Genomic DNA, 13,467 nt, shown 5'->3' with positions numbered 1-13,467 from the left:
GCTCCTCCACGCAAAACCTCAAGGGCTTTGCAGAACCATCGGGGAAGGGGGAGCCTGCCAGGTCTTCCTCGCCCAGCTGCTGCCGGCGTTGTTTTCCCCGGAGCTTAGAGCCCTTCCCATAGGAAGGAGGAACACAACGCTGGGAAGGAGAAGCGGCGGAAAACGGGGATGCCGTTTCCAGAAGGGAGGAAGGGAGACGCGAGGCGATGCACGGCGGCGAGGAAGTGGGGGAATAGCCGCGCGGTGGAAGGAAGAAGGGAGGGAGAAATGGGAAGGAAGGAAGAAAGGAAAAAGAAGGAAGGGAGAAAAGGAAGGAAAAAGAAGGAAGGAAAAAGGAGGGAGGGAGGGAAAGGAAGAAAGGAAAAGGAAGGAAAGGAGGGAAGGAGGAAGGAAGGAGCAGAATTCCCAACCAACCTGCAGGAAGGAAGAATCCATGGCCGCTGAAGAATCGAAGCGGTAGCAACACTCGTTGCCAGTGCAACAGGATGGCCCCCAAACGTCAGCAAAAGGTGGAGCTTTAAGCCAGGAGCGACGCTTCGCCTTTGAAAGGCCGGAGAGGCGGGTGGCGTCAGCTCCTCCCCTCCCCTTCCCTGGAAATTCCGCAGTGCCTTTCGGCGGGCTGGGATTCGGCGCCTCCCGCGGTTTCTTTGCAGCCCGCAGCCAAAGGACGCGAGGCCGAGCTCCCCTCCACGGAGTCGTTGAGTGGGCCTGCACCCGAGCTCGGCTGCCTCGGAGCCGCGAAAAGCCCCCCCGCCCTCGAGTCCATTCTGTGTGGACCGGATCCTCTCAATCCCGCCACCATGCCCCCCCCCACCCCCTCCGATAACAGAACGAAGTGGAGTCTTTCTCCCAGCTCTTCCCAGGTTTCTCGAACTCTGCGCGGGATCCTAACCCTGGAAGGGTGCGTCCGATGGGTTGCTGTCAGGATCCATTGCCTGATGGAGTTTATTCAGTTGGGTGCGTGTGCACACAAAGACGACGACACATTACTATTATTATTATTATTATTATTATTATTATTATTATTATTATTATTATTATTATTATTATTATTGCACTAACCTAGGTGATCTTGATTTCATGGGCATTTTAAAAGTATTGTTTTTAAATACAAACTATGTAAGCATTACGGAATGCCCTATCTTTTTCTCGCCTAAGAGGGGGCGCTGCATCCAAGCGGATTGATTGTGTTCCCTCAAGTTGTCGATTCTTAACCAGCTACACAGATTTTCTCCCTGACAATCTATTATTCCCTGGTCTGGTCCTTTCAACTCTTCCATGGGGCCCCATTGAAGTTACATCTCTTTCATTCCGCCTTTCCCAGCAATGCAGCCTTTTCCAGAGATTCTCAAAATTGTCCGAAGTAGGATAATTTGAGTCTGATCATTTTACATGCGCTGTAAGCTCCCTTACTCAAAAGTAATTGTTCTAACTCAGCCAACTGATTGAAGCTGGAGTCCCAAACACAATGTCTGAGCATCTAATATGTGCCATCTACCTCTCCCTTGGCACACCCTTATTTCGATCTTTGCCTAATCTGATGCTGATAAAATATTTTATTCTGATTAATTGCAAAATATAACCACTTCTTAGTTATGAATTGCAACTTCCCTATTTGTTATTTTAGCATCCTCCAGAGATTTGGATGGCTCCTACTCCGCTGTTGTTCAGAAAATCTTTGAAAACCTATTTTTTTCCCTGGGTTTTATGTAAGAATGGCTATTAATTTCATTTAGGATTTTATGCCTGGTGAATGGTCTTTTGGGGATGCACACTGTTTGTGCTTTTAACTTTTTTATTATATTACTTTTTTTGTAAGCTGAACGGAGTGGCATGGAATTGGGCAGCCTCTACATCTAATCAATTAATGCACTTTGCCATACATACATTTATTTGTTTATTGGGCGGGAGTTGATCTGGGTATTTTAAAGTTGGGGGGAAAGTGAGCTGATGCCACTGGTAGGGAATTTGTCATAAGGGGCAAGGAAATCGCTTAAATGCTTAGAATTTAGGGGCCCAACTGTAGAAAGAACAGAGGGATAGTTATGCAGTAAAGAAGGAGAAATAGAGGTTCATGGGATGAAAGAAAGAGGGTCTTCCCAGATCATGGGGAGATGTCAAGGAAATATTTATTGGGACCTTCTGATGAAAGGGGAAAGCCACCTACAGAATGGAGAAGAAGACAAAAAACTAAGAGTTTGGAAAACATATGGAAAGATGTGAATGCAGAAACATATATGCAGACTTAGCGACTCTGCTTCTCCCAAACAAGATTTGACCAAACGTATGCCTTGAGTTATGAATGACCCTGAACAGGTCCATGGTTAACAAGGACGCCATGAATGTTTGCGCTGCCCAGATTCAATATCCGTTTTGGTAAATTAAATCCCCAAGGCCAAAGAGGGGCTATATTGCTTTTCGGAATTGAAACCACAAACGGTTCAAGGAGGGATTATTTTTTGCAGCTGGAAGGACAGCGCAACAGCAGCAATCCCTATTGTCTCTAAGGCCCAACCCAACCAGTGTTACATCTATTTACTATCTGCAAAGCAAAGCCTGTGACAGCTCTCAATGCCTTTCTCCGCCCTCTTCCCCACAGCTTCCCCTGGTCCTAAACCCATGTGAGCATATTTCTGAAAGGGGTCCACCCAGTTCTCAGTTACGCATCTCAAGTTGGTCACTTTGTCCACAATCAGATTATGAATGAGGTCAGATTGATTACAACTCCATTTGGCATTCAGAAGAAATAGCCATAGCCCAGGGTCACCCAGATCCAATAACTTGGTATAGAAGCAAATACTGAGGACCAGATCTCAAACAGCATCCCTGACCATTTAAGATTAAGGGAGGAAGGGAATAAAGCTTTAAAGTGAGAGAAAGGTTTCTGGTTTTAAAAGGCTAAAGGCTATGGAAAGCATTCAGGAGAGCTAATAATAGATAAGCAAAAGCAAATGGATAATGGGTGAAGTTTTTTCTTCTGGTGATGTGCCTGTTAAAAGGGAGGTAGATCATCAGGCAAGATCCAGGCCTTTCAGATCTTCCAGAAGAGCATTCGTTACCACTTAGTAACTGAGTCCATCCACCTTGCTGTTGGTTGTTGCCTTCTTCTGTCTCCTTCCCAGCATGAGACCTTTTCCAAAGAACTAGGTCTTCACACAATGTGTCCAAAGTAGGATAATTCAGGCCTGGTTATTTGTGTCTCAAGTGAGAACTTGCGTTGACTTGTTCAATAACCCATTGGTTTGTCCTTGGCTTTCCACAGTGGTTTTCCAGCACCAAGGTTCATAAACTACCTTGCTCTTCAAAGCCCAACATGAGCTTCCTTAGAGAGAGAAAGGTAATAACTCTATTAAAATAACACTAATGTCCTACAATAATTGCACACATAAAAGTTAGAGGTATTTGTCATGGAAAATTCAGAACAGCAGAGGACACTGAGGAGAAATAAAGTAGCTGAGCCCTAAACAGTGGGAAAGGAAAAAGGTTTATGGAAGTTGATGGCCACAAGGTGGGAAACTTCTTAGCATTTAGGTGATACTTTTAATGTCCAGATGTCCACATTGGCTGTATTGTAATAAATATATGAACATCTGTCGATGTCTTAGAAATATGTTAGATTTAAAGGCAATTTATTGCCTTTTCTACAGTAGGTCTATGCTTTCTTTCCTAGGTTAGGGCTTCCCACATGTTCCTTTTTAAAAAAATTATTATGTAGACCAGGGGTGTCAAACTCAAGGCCCGGGGGGCTGGATCTGGCCCCAGGGTCTGCTTACATCTGGCCCACAGTGCTGCTCAGGAAAGAGCAAAGAACTGGCCTGTGGTGCCTCTGAAGAGGGTTGCAGGAGGCCATCGCAGCCAGAAATGGAGCGCAGGAGCCCGTTTTCGCTGACAGAGTGCTTGGGCCACCACAGGCGCTCCCGACACGAGTGACATAGAGCTGACCACGCCCACCCTGGCCACACCCACCACACACACACACACACACACACACACACACACCAAGGTCAAACATAGCCCTTACGTGGCCCTCAATGAAATCAAGTTTGACACCCCTGATGTAGACTGTTTAATTCACTGATCAATTCAATAAAGATTATCACCCAACTACAGTGGCTGGAAATACAGTAATACGGACACCAGATGGCATCAAAGTGGAGAAGGCTGATGTAAACCAGGAAGGGTGCAGACATCTCTTGCACTGGAGCAATTGTATTCCTTCTCTCCTCCCCCACCAAAGCACATAACATAGTCTTCAAATTTGCCTTACAGGGATGATGGATGCTCATTGTAATTTGATTAAAATAAAAATAGTAATAATGGGGAGAGGAAATTACCTTGTTTAATTCCACTGACGGACATAATTCTGGCTCATGGCAATGTATTCCTTAGCAAAGAAAAACAACAAGAACCCTGGACATAGAAAATCAAAATAATCTTCCTCCCCACATAAATTTTCAATTGAGGGAAGTTTGTATTATTTCTTGGGCAGAGCAGAACTCCTGCTGCATGTGGTCTACAACCAGATTTTCCATCCTGAAAAGAAACCCTCATCAAGGAATGAAACTGTTTTAATTCATACTTAGTGCAAAATCCCACCCACCCCCCAATCATTATGGAAATACGTTTGTCTTTGTAATATTACCACACTATGGCCATTGCAAAGAAGGCCCAACAGCACCTGCACTTTCTGACGTTGCTGAAAAAGAGTGGTCTAGGTGAGAAGTTGCTGGTTACTTTTTACCGTTCTACCGTCGAGAGCATTTTGGCATACTGTGTAACGGGGTGGTATGCAGGATGCTCTGCAGTGAATAAGAAGATGCTCCAGAGAGTTATGAACGCAGCACAAAAAAATCATCGGTTGCTCTTTCTTTGGAAGAGATTGCGAAGTCCAGACTCCTCTCTAGAACACTAAAAATCTCCACAGACCGTTCTAATCCTGGACATTCATATTTCAAACTGTTACCATCAGGGAGGTGTTATAGGTGTCTTAAAATGAGGACTAATACTTGAGAAACAGTTTCTTTTCCGAGGCAGTAATTGTCTTGAATCAAACAGTGCATTTGTGTTTTAGTCCTATTATGATAATTATTTTAATTTTTAAATACTCTGTAGTGTGATTGTGATGTGGTGTTTGGGGCACTGTGCTGAAGTAGCTTTCAAATTTCATTGTATTCATGGAATTCTATTAAATGGAATTCTATTCTATTAAAAAAAAAAAAACTTTAAAAATGGGACAATTTCTCAGACGTATCTAGCCAAACAAAAATTACCTTATATTTAATTTGGAAAGTGTTGCCCATTCCTTAGAGCATTTTTTAACTTAATAATTGTTATTTCCACAGTTCTAGTACAGGTAGTCCTTGACCTATGACCACAATTGAGCCCAAAACTTCCACTGTTAATGTTAAGCAAAGCAGTTAAGCCAGTTTTGCCCCATTTTACTTTTTTTTCTGCCATAGTTGTTAAGCAAATCACTACAGTTGTTAAGTGAATCATATGGTTGTTAGGAAAATCTGGCTTCCCCCATTGACTGCTTATCCAAAGCAGGCAAAGTAGCAAATGATGATCACATGATCCCAGAACATTGCAGCTATCATACATGCATGCCAGTTGCTGAGTCCTTTAATTTTGATCACATGACTATGGGGTTACTGCAACAGTTGTTTGAAAACCAGTCATAAGTTTCATTTTCCAGTCCTGCTGTAATTGTCACTGAATGGTTATATAAGTCAAGGAATACCTGTATGCTGAATAATAGCAATATATGGAGTCACTACTTTCAGGCAACCATTAAATTAGCTGTTGATATCTTGGCAAATAAAGTGAACTAGCTTCCAACACATACACAGAATTTCCAGCAGTCTATGGCTAGGAAGAAAAGCCCTTGGTTTTCAAACCGCAATAACCATTTTTCTAAAAATCACTTTCCTATACTGTACATGAATTATACATTTCGGTTACGTATTTCACTAAATGTGGCCAAGCAGAAAAACTAAGATAATTCAGTGGAACAGGTAGAAAATACATGATGACAAGAAAGGCATTTAATTAATCTCATACATTAGTCTCATAAGTTGAATTTATGTTTACCAATAATGCTCCATCCCATAATTGGGTAGACCAGGTTGCCCTGATAGACCTTGGCAAAACCCCCCCCCCCCACTTAATTAGTCTCAGATATAAGGCACTGATACCCTTGTTGTAATACGTTTTGACACATTAAGCCCCAAGTCCCAAAAGTGCAGGATCCATACTCAAGTTGATATGATCTTTCTATTTTTGGGATTGATGGCCCAAAATCACTGCTCATGATGTTGACAGATACACATTTTCAGAGGATAATGTAGTGACCCTTCTCAATACACACCATATGCTTTAATTCTTGTCTGGATTTACTTGTTTCTGGGGAAGAAAGTAGGATTACTTCTAAATTGGGCACAAATGCAAGCACCTTCCATTTTTATTTTCAAAGATGATTTTTGCTATCAGCTTTTCATTTAAAAGAACTTTTAAAACTTGAAGGTTGGGTGGGGCAAAGAGTTTGTGGGATACCAAGAAGTCTCTTGGATAGGCTGGTATCCACAGGCACAAATGAAGGACCACAGAGATGGTCAGTGATGATGATACAGTTTTCCATCTTGGAGCAAGTAAGTGGTGGCCTGGGACTGTTTCATGCTTGAAATGATGATCATGATCTGTGAAAATTGAATACAGCATCTCTAGCGTTGGATTCAGGGAACCACATACATGACACCAAACGCTGCCATGCCATTTCTGTGTTCTCTTTTGTAGCAAACTTTTCTAATATCAGTGGAACTTTGTTCCGTGTAAGCATATTTATTAACATTTTAGTTACATTCTTATTTATGACAGATTGAATTTCATTTGTATTTTAGAGATGAAAAATAACCAAGGGAATTACAATAAAAAAGTAATCTTTATTATTTTTGCACATTGGTAATTATGTATAACATTATTGAGAATATTAGTAGCATTTCCTGCATGCAATTCAACAATACAATAAGTTGATAGTTTATTAAAAGAAAGCATCTATATTTAACATATATAAGAAACATAAAATTTCTGGATGTATTTGGTTATATAATTTTGCTATTCTTTTCTGTGAAAAAATACCGATGTATTAGCAATGTTTCTAAAGCATGGAATCAAATAAATATACACAGTTAGCGTTAAATAATTCCAGGAAAAACATTGTGTTTCTGAAAAAATAAAATTGCTACATTTTCTGATGCAGGCACAGCTAAAAATATTAAACCAAATCTTATATCCTTTTCTTACAGCAAAGAATAGCTGTTTCGAAGCTAGCAAAATTGGGATATTTCTTTCACAAATCATTGAATTATTGCATTTTGAAAATATTAGCAAGTACAGTTTAAAAAGCAGAAAGCTACAATTACCCGTCTCTTCTTCATTTCTTGTTTTCTGATATTCTTTCATGAAAAAGTGCTATGGAAAGAATCTAACTTAAAAGGCTGCAACATCAACCTGAAGATAAAATTCTTTCTTATTTTATGTACATAATGCTCAAAAATAACACAACTTGATCTTTACAATATTTATATTTCCTTATAAAATTCTACCCACATTATTTTCAACAGGTTTAGGCATTTGCAGTATACTCTGTACAGTTTGGCTATACATTGGATTTGTTTACTTAAAATGTTAAAATGTCAAACCAAAGAAAAAGATTTCTCCAATATTGCTTAATGATAGAAGGGGATGAGGTCTTGTTGAACTCTTTTTTTATTTTCCCGCTTTACCTCTGACATTCGGCTCCCTGTATTTAAGATTCTGGCCAGTCTAAAGAAGAGAAGCGTAGGCAATATAAACATGCATTGATTGAATCCAAACTACCTATAATGGTACAGAATACATCGTTTTACCTGCTGAAAGCTTGCACACTAAACTTATTGTGGTACATACATAATGTGCTCGGATCGTTATTCATTTGCTCAAACGTGCACCACAAATAAAGGACTATTTACACAACAGAGGGCTCTTCATTAGACACACATGTTGGCAACCCCGCTGAGAGCTGAAGATGGCTAAACAATATTGCAGGAGAAAAAAAATAATTAAATATATTATAATGGAGTTGGGGGCCTGTTCAGGACTGGTGGGGAAGAGAGGATCGTTGGAGGTCACACTGATGTAAGTGACACCACACAAGATAAGATAAACAACCAGGACATAAACCAGTCATTTCCGACTCCAGTTCTTGTGAGATTTAATTGTCTGTGCAAAAACAATCCATTTGGTTTATTGTTGGTTAAGCACCTCAACATGGAGCATTCCTTCAGGGTTAGCAGAGTTGTTGAAAACCGGTTGCTCTTTCTAACCAAAGGCTTTCCCCCCACCCCCATGCGTGATTGAGAAATGCAGCATGCCTCCATGCAAATCATTTTGGTGTGCATATAAGAGAGTCATAACATAGAACACCTGGGCCTCATACTGGTAATTTACTACTTACCCCCTTTCCCAACATAAACCCCATTTACAAAAATAGTCACAATGTGTGAATAGAAACAAAGAAAAGGGTGAATCCACCAACCCAGATTTTGTAAAAAGATGACAAATATGGCAGTTGAAATGCAAACAGTAGATACACTAACTGTACTAAGAGTTGTATGCTTAACACACACACACACGCACACGCACACACTCACATTCACACACGCGCACACCCACCAAAGAAAAGATAACTTTTTCCCCCTCGACTCCTTTTACTGGTCCCTACGGTCTAATTAGCCATTTTTTTTCTCCTCTTCAGCAGTGTCAGCTGGTAATGAAAACAGTAACCTCCTGTCATTCTTTCTACATTTTACAGTTGTGTTTTGATAAGGGGTTGCTGTCTTGTTAGAGGCACTGACCTTAGGAATACAGTACATTTGTAAAAACTGTCTGTTTGGCAGAGACCACCTGGAGGAGTTCTGTTGACACAACTACATTACTCAACACAGGCTGTAAACAATTGGTCACCCAATCACATAGATTTTTATTTTTTCTTTTGTACATCTTTGCCTTCCTTTTCATGTTTTTCTTCAACTGGCTTGGTTACACGGTCATAGGATGGTGGACAGATAGCTGTTGACATGGTCATGTCTGTCTTTTCGGTGTAAGAGTTTTCATTCATCTTGTCAACGAGGAATTCGTCTTTAATACGTTGGCTAGCCCCTCCTTCGATTTTGTTTTTGTTATTTAAAAATGAAGCTTGTTTTATTGTTTGTGCCAGACGATAACGCCTGTAAGCCCGTTGGATAATGACAGCTGATAGCTCCTCTTGTTTCCTTTTTAAGGTTGTTGTAATGGGCTCATAGGAGGCTTTGGATGGGTTTGACTGCATAAAGCGGTCTTCCATCTGAATGCGGAGAGCATCCATCTCTCCGCTTTCCCCCAGAACACGTTTGGTGAAAGCAAACAATATATCGAGGCAGTGAATTCTGTCACCACTTACCATGGGGAGGTCCATTGCAATAAGCTGAACCTTGTTTGGTTTAGGTAAGTGAAGAGGAGGCTCCAGAGCAGCTGCAAACTCTGAAAGTTTTTCAAATTCCATAAACTGTGTAGCGTCCGGGTCAAACTTTTCCCAGACCTCATAAAACATCTCAAAATCATCCTCGCTCAAAGGCTCAGCACTTTCTTCAGTTGCCACACCAAAGTTCTCCAAAATGACAGCAATATACATGTTGACTACAACTAAAAATGAGATGATTATGTAGCTGACAAAGAAGAAAATCCCAACCGAAGGATTGCCACAGTCTCCTTTGACGGGACTTCCTGGGTGGTCTTTTTTAGGGTCGCAGTCTGGAGGACTACTGTTCAGGATGGGCGCAAGCAAGCCATCCCAGCCAGCAGAGGTGGTGATCATAAAGAGGCAGATCATGCTGTTGCCAAAAGTTTCAAAGTTGAACATGTCATCAATGCCAACTTCTCTCTTCACGTAGGCAAAGTTGGACATTCCAAATATGGCATAGATGAACATGACCAGGAAAAGGAGGAGACCGATGTTAAACAAGGCAGGGAGAGACATCATCAAGGCAAAAAGCAGAGTGCGGATTCCCTTTGCCCCCTTGATCAGACGCAGGATTCGACCTATCCTGGCAAGTCGAATTACTCGGAACAAGGTGGGGGACACAAAGTATTTTTCAATGATCTCTGCCAAAAACATACCTGTTAAAACATTAAACAAAAGAATCAGAGACATTGTTTATCATCACCAAACCTTATCTTCTCTTATTGGAAAGTCATTGCAGAAGCTACCTTAAATTAAATTTACAAACAATTGGTTCCCAGTTTGGTTTGGGGATAGAAGCAAGCCTTGATAACTTCCCTGGTGAAGAATAGACAAGTAGTTGTGCCCCTTAGTCTTGGATAATCTCAGGGATATTTAAGACTATTGATGATAGCAGTCTTCTAGATCAAGGATGTCAAACTCGCATCGCCACAGTGGCGTTATGTGTTAGGACTTTTTTTCCCCTTTGCTAAACCGGGCGTAAGCAGCATGTGACGCATCAGGCCTGTGGGCCGCAAGTTTGACAGCCCTGATCTAGATTATGCTGCTTGACGCTGGAGTTTAGAAGGCTGTGACTTAGGACAGCCTAAATCCAGTATCAAAAGTAATGGTAGACTTCTGCTCTCCTGAAAGTATTTGGCCTGTGGGCTATTACCAAGCTCTATCTTGTCTTTTATGCTACATTATTTAACATGTATATGAAAATACTACATGTTCATATGTATTTAAAAACTGGGAAAAAGTGTGATTCATCTACATCTAAATGTATTCACTCAATAGTTTAATAAATTAACATTCTAAGTTATGAAAAGGCATTTCATAACTTAGTTAATTAGCTTTACGTACTTAGATTTGTTAATATTTTTGTTTTGTTTTTATATTGTTCATATAAACTGGTCTAAACTATTTTATTAACCACTATTAATCATCTAGAAGATCTTTATGCATTTTAATTTAAGACCTGTAATCTCTCTCAAAAAGTGTACAAAATGCTTGTGTTAAAGATACTAACATAATGATAATTTTAAAATTCAGCCCTCATGGAGCATGAGACTGTAAGCAGGAAAAATTGACTATCTCATAATAAACAGCAATGATGATTGAACAGAATTTGGCTATTCTTCTGACTATTATCTATGAAGTGTCTTGAAACAGGGTTGCCAGATCACAGCTTGGCTCTGCGGCCAAACTCAAGTCAAAATACGGCCAAATTCAGCCAAATTATTTTCTCTCACAGCCAAATTTTTTAATGCAATATAACATGAGGATATATTGATTTTTGTTTTTTTAACTGTTTTTAAATAATCAAATCATAAAAAATAGTCTTTATTCAACAACGTGACGTGACGTCATGGGAATTTCTGCATTTCTCTACTCACATCCAGGCTAGGCAGCTCACTTCAAATAACCTCTACTACCGTTTGGAAAGCTCAGAGCCAAATGCAGTGAACCTGAGGAGGGGGGAGCTAGGGCATGAGGGTTTTTAGGGGAATTCCCCCGCATTGAAAAAATATAATAACTAAACAAATAAAACAACACAAAAATGATCTAACAGTCATTTTCATGTGAATATATTGTATTGAAAACCGGTATTCGGCCAAAATTTCAATTTCATGGCCAAGCAACTTTCATACGGCCAATTTCCGGCCAAATATATTTTTTTCACGGCCAAACAGATTTCTATAGGGCCAGATTTCTCGAATTTGGCCAGAAAAACGGCCAGATGACAACCCTGTCTTGAAAGTGAAAAAGAATGAGGCAGGCATCTGTTTCCTTGTTACACAATTAAGTCTTTGTACCAATTTAAATAAAAGGGGCAACCAAAGCTTTTGGTGATTTAATTTCCTCCAAGGCAGTTGAACTTATACAGATGTACCACTGAATCTCTCTTTCAAAAGACCCGAAGGTTAAGACTATCGGGTTAGTTAATGTCAAAACTCTTTATGTGTAGTGGGAACAAAATACTGGTATTTTGCCAATGTGAAGGGTCTTCCTACCATGCTTGAGTCATAATTTTTGAGGTAAAGTTTAGGCCTCACAGCACTCTGAATTGGCTTGGAAGGCCTCATGGAATATAAAATGGAATATATAAGAGCTAAAAGGACAAAGGTTAGACGGAAAGAGCCTGAGGCCAATAGATCCATTACAGAAATTATGCAGATCTGTCAACCACTTCTCTCACTGAGAAATGAACTCCTTTCAGTCCATTCGGACACATAGGAGGGAAAAAGATGTAAGATTTGAACCTGGGATACAGTCAGCAGTTCCTGGTTTTTTAGTTCTATTATGTCTCCTTCTATTATCCATAAAAATGATCTTATGCCAGTGCTGTGTTCCTGAGTCTTTGCATTTTACCTTTTGAGTTTGATTAATGGTTGGATAAACAAACACTTCTTGAAGAAAGCGGTTGGGGAATTTGTACTCTCAGATTACAACTTTTGACCCCGTTAATGTGATGCCAGATTTAGGTAGGTTGGCAGCTAATTGATAAAGCATATTGAGGAAAAAGAGTGATGGATATCTGATAATTTGAGATCTAATAACCTGTTTGGAATCTGCATCCTGGATTAAGATTACATTGCCAAAGGTATCATGATTATGATTTTTACTACAAATATACAAAAAAAACACCAGTACCCAAATAACAGGTATATCTATGTTCCACAAGAATAATTTATGTAGGGAATTCATTTATCAGAAATTGAATAATAATAAAAGCTAAATGTGAGAAGATTCAAATTGTTATAATAGTTCTTACCTACAATGGAAAGGATGACAACCACAAAGTCAAAAATGTTCCATCCAATTGTGAAATAATAATAGCGTAGGGAAATTAGTTTGAGGACACATTCTCCAGTGAAAAGGACAATAAATATAAAATTAATGCGGTAGAGAATATCTTCTGTTTTTTTACTTTGATCATCTGTTTCTACCATCATGGTGATCATGTTAAGGCAGATAAGAATCATAATACTGATGTCAAATACTTGTTGAGTCACAAAATCAAACACCATGCCTTGATATTTGTTCTGAAGTATAGAAGAAGAAATAATATTTAATGGAGACTATAGTGGGCACATTTAAGTAGAATTTAATTGAAATAAGGAGCTATAATACAGGTAGTCTTTGATTTATAACAGTTTGTTTAGTGGCCGTTTGAGGTTACAACGGCACTGAAAAAGTGACTTATGACTATTTTTCACACTTATAATCGTTGCAGCATTCCCATGGTCACATGCTCAAAAATCGGATGCTTGGTAACTGATTCATATTTATGATGGTTGCAGTGTCCTGGGGTCATGTGATCATCTTTTGTGACCTTCTCACAAGCAAAGTCAATGAGGAAACCAGATTCACTTAACGGCCATGTTACTAACTTAACAATTTCAATGATTCAATTAACAACTGTGCCAAGAAAGGTCACAAAATGGGGC

The 13,467-nt window shown here is 39.8% G+C and overlaps 2 protein-coding genes across 8 annotated transcripts in view; both read right to left on the bottom strand.

The window, feature by feature from the left end:
- The window catches only part of TTC21B (tetratricopeptide repeat domain 21B), a 41,317-nt gene extending 40,733 nt beyond the window's left edge, over positions 1 to 584 (bottom strand). The window contains exon 1 of one of the 3 annotated variants that reach the window (XR_015740760.1): positions 415 to 584. Coding sequence is in view for 2 of the 3 variants with exons in the window: in XM_087920024.1 (XP_087776150.1) it covers positions 415 to 435 (21 nt within the window). In the remaining variant the exon portion in view is untranslated. The remainder of the gene's footprint in view (positions 1 to 414) is intronic. The other 2 variants (XM_087920024.1, XM_026697116.2) reach the window with 2 other exon arrangements.
- A 6,370-nt stretch (positions 585 to 6,954) lies between these two features.
- The window catches only part of LOC113434109 (sodium channel protein type 1 subunit alpha), a 97,869-nt gene continuing 91,356 nt past the window's right edge, over positions 6,955 to 13,467 (bottom strand). For all 5 annotated transcript variants that reach the window (XM_026697114.2, XM_087920020.1, XM_087920023.1 and 2 more), the window contains 2 exons: positions 12,792 to 13,062; positions 6,955 to 10,191 (listed from right to left, as the gene is read on the bottom strand). In XM_026697114.2, coding sequence (XP_026552899.2) covers positions 9,017 to 10,191; positions 12,792 to 13,062 — 1,446 coding nt within the window. In that variant the 3' untranslated portion in view covers positions 6,955 to 9,016. The remainder of the gene's footprint in view (positions 10,192 to 12,791; positions 13,063 to 13,467) is intronic.

The sequence above is a fragment of the Pseudonaja textilis genome, chromosome 1 (assembly GCF_049901715.1).
Source record: "Pseudonaja textilis isolate UNSWEBS1 chromosome 1, rPseTex1.2, whole genome shotgun sequence".
Taxonomy (NCBI): Eukaryota; Metazoa; Chordata; class Lepidosauria; order Squamata; family Elapidae; genus Pseudonaja; species Pseudonaja textilis.
This window is presented reverse-complemented; position numbering and strand designations above follow the sequence as displayed.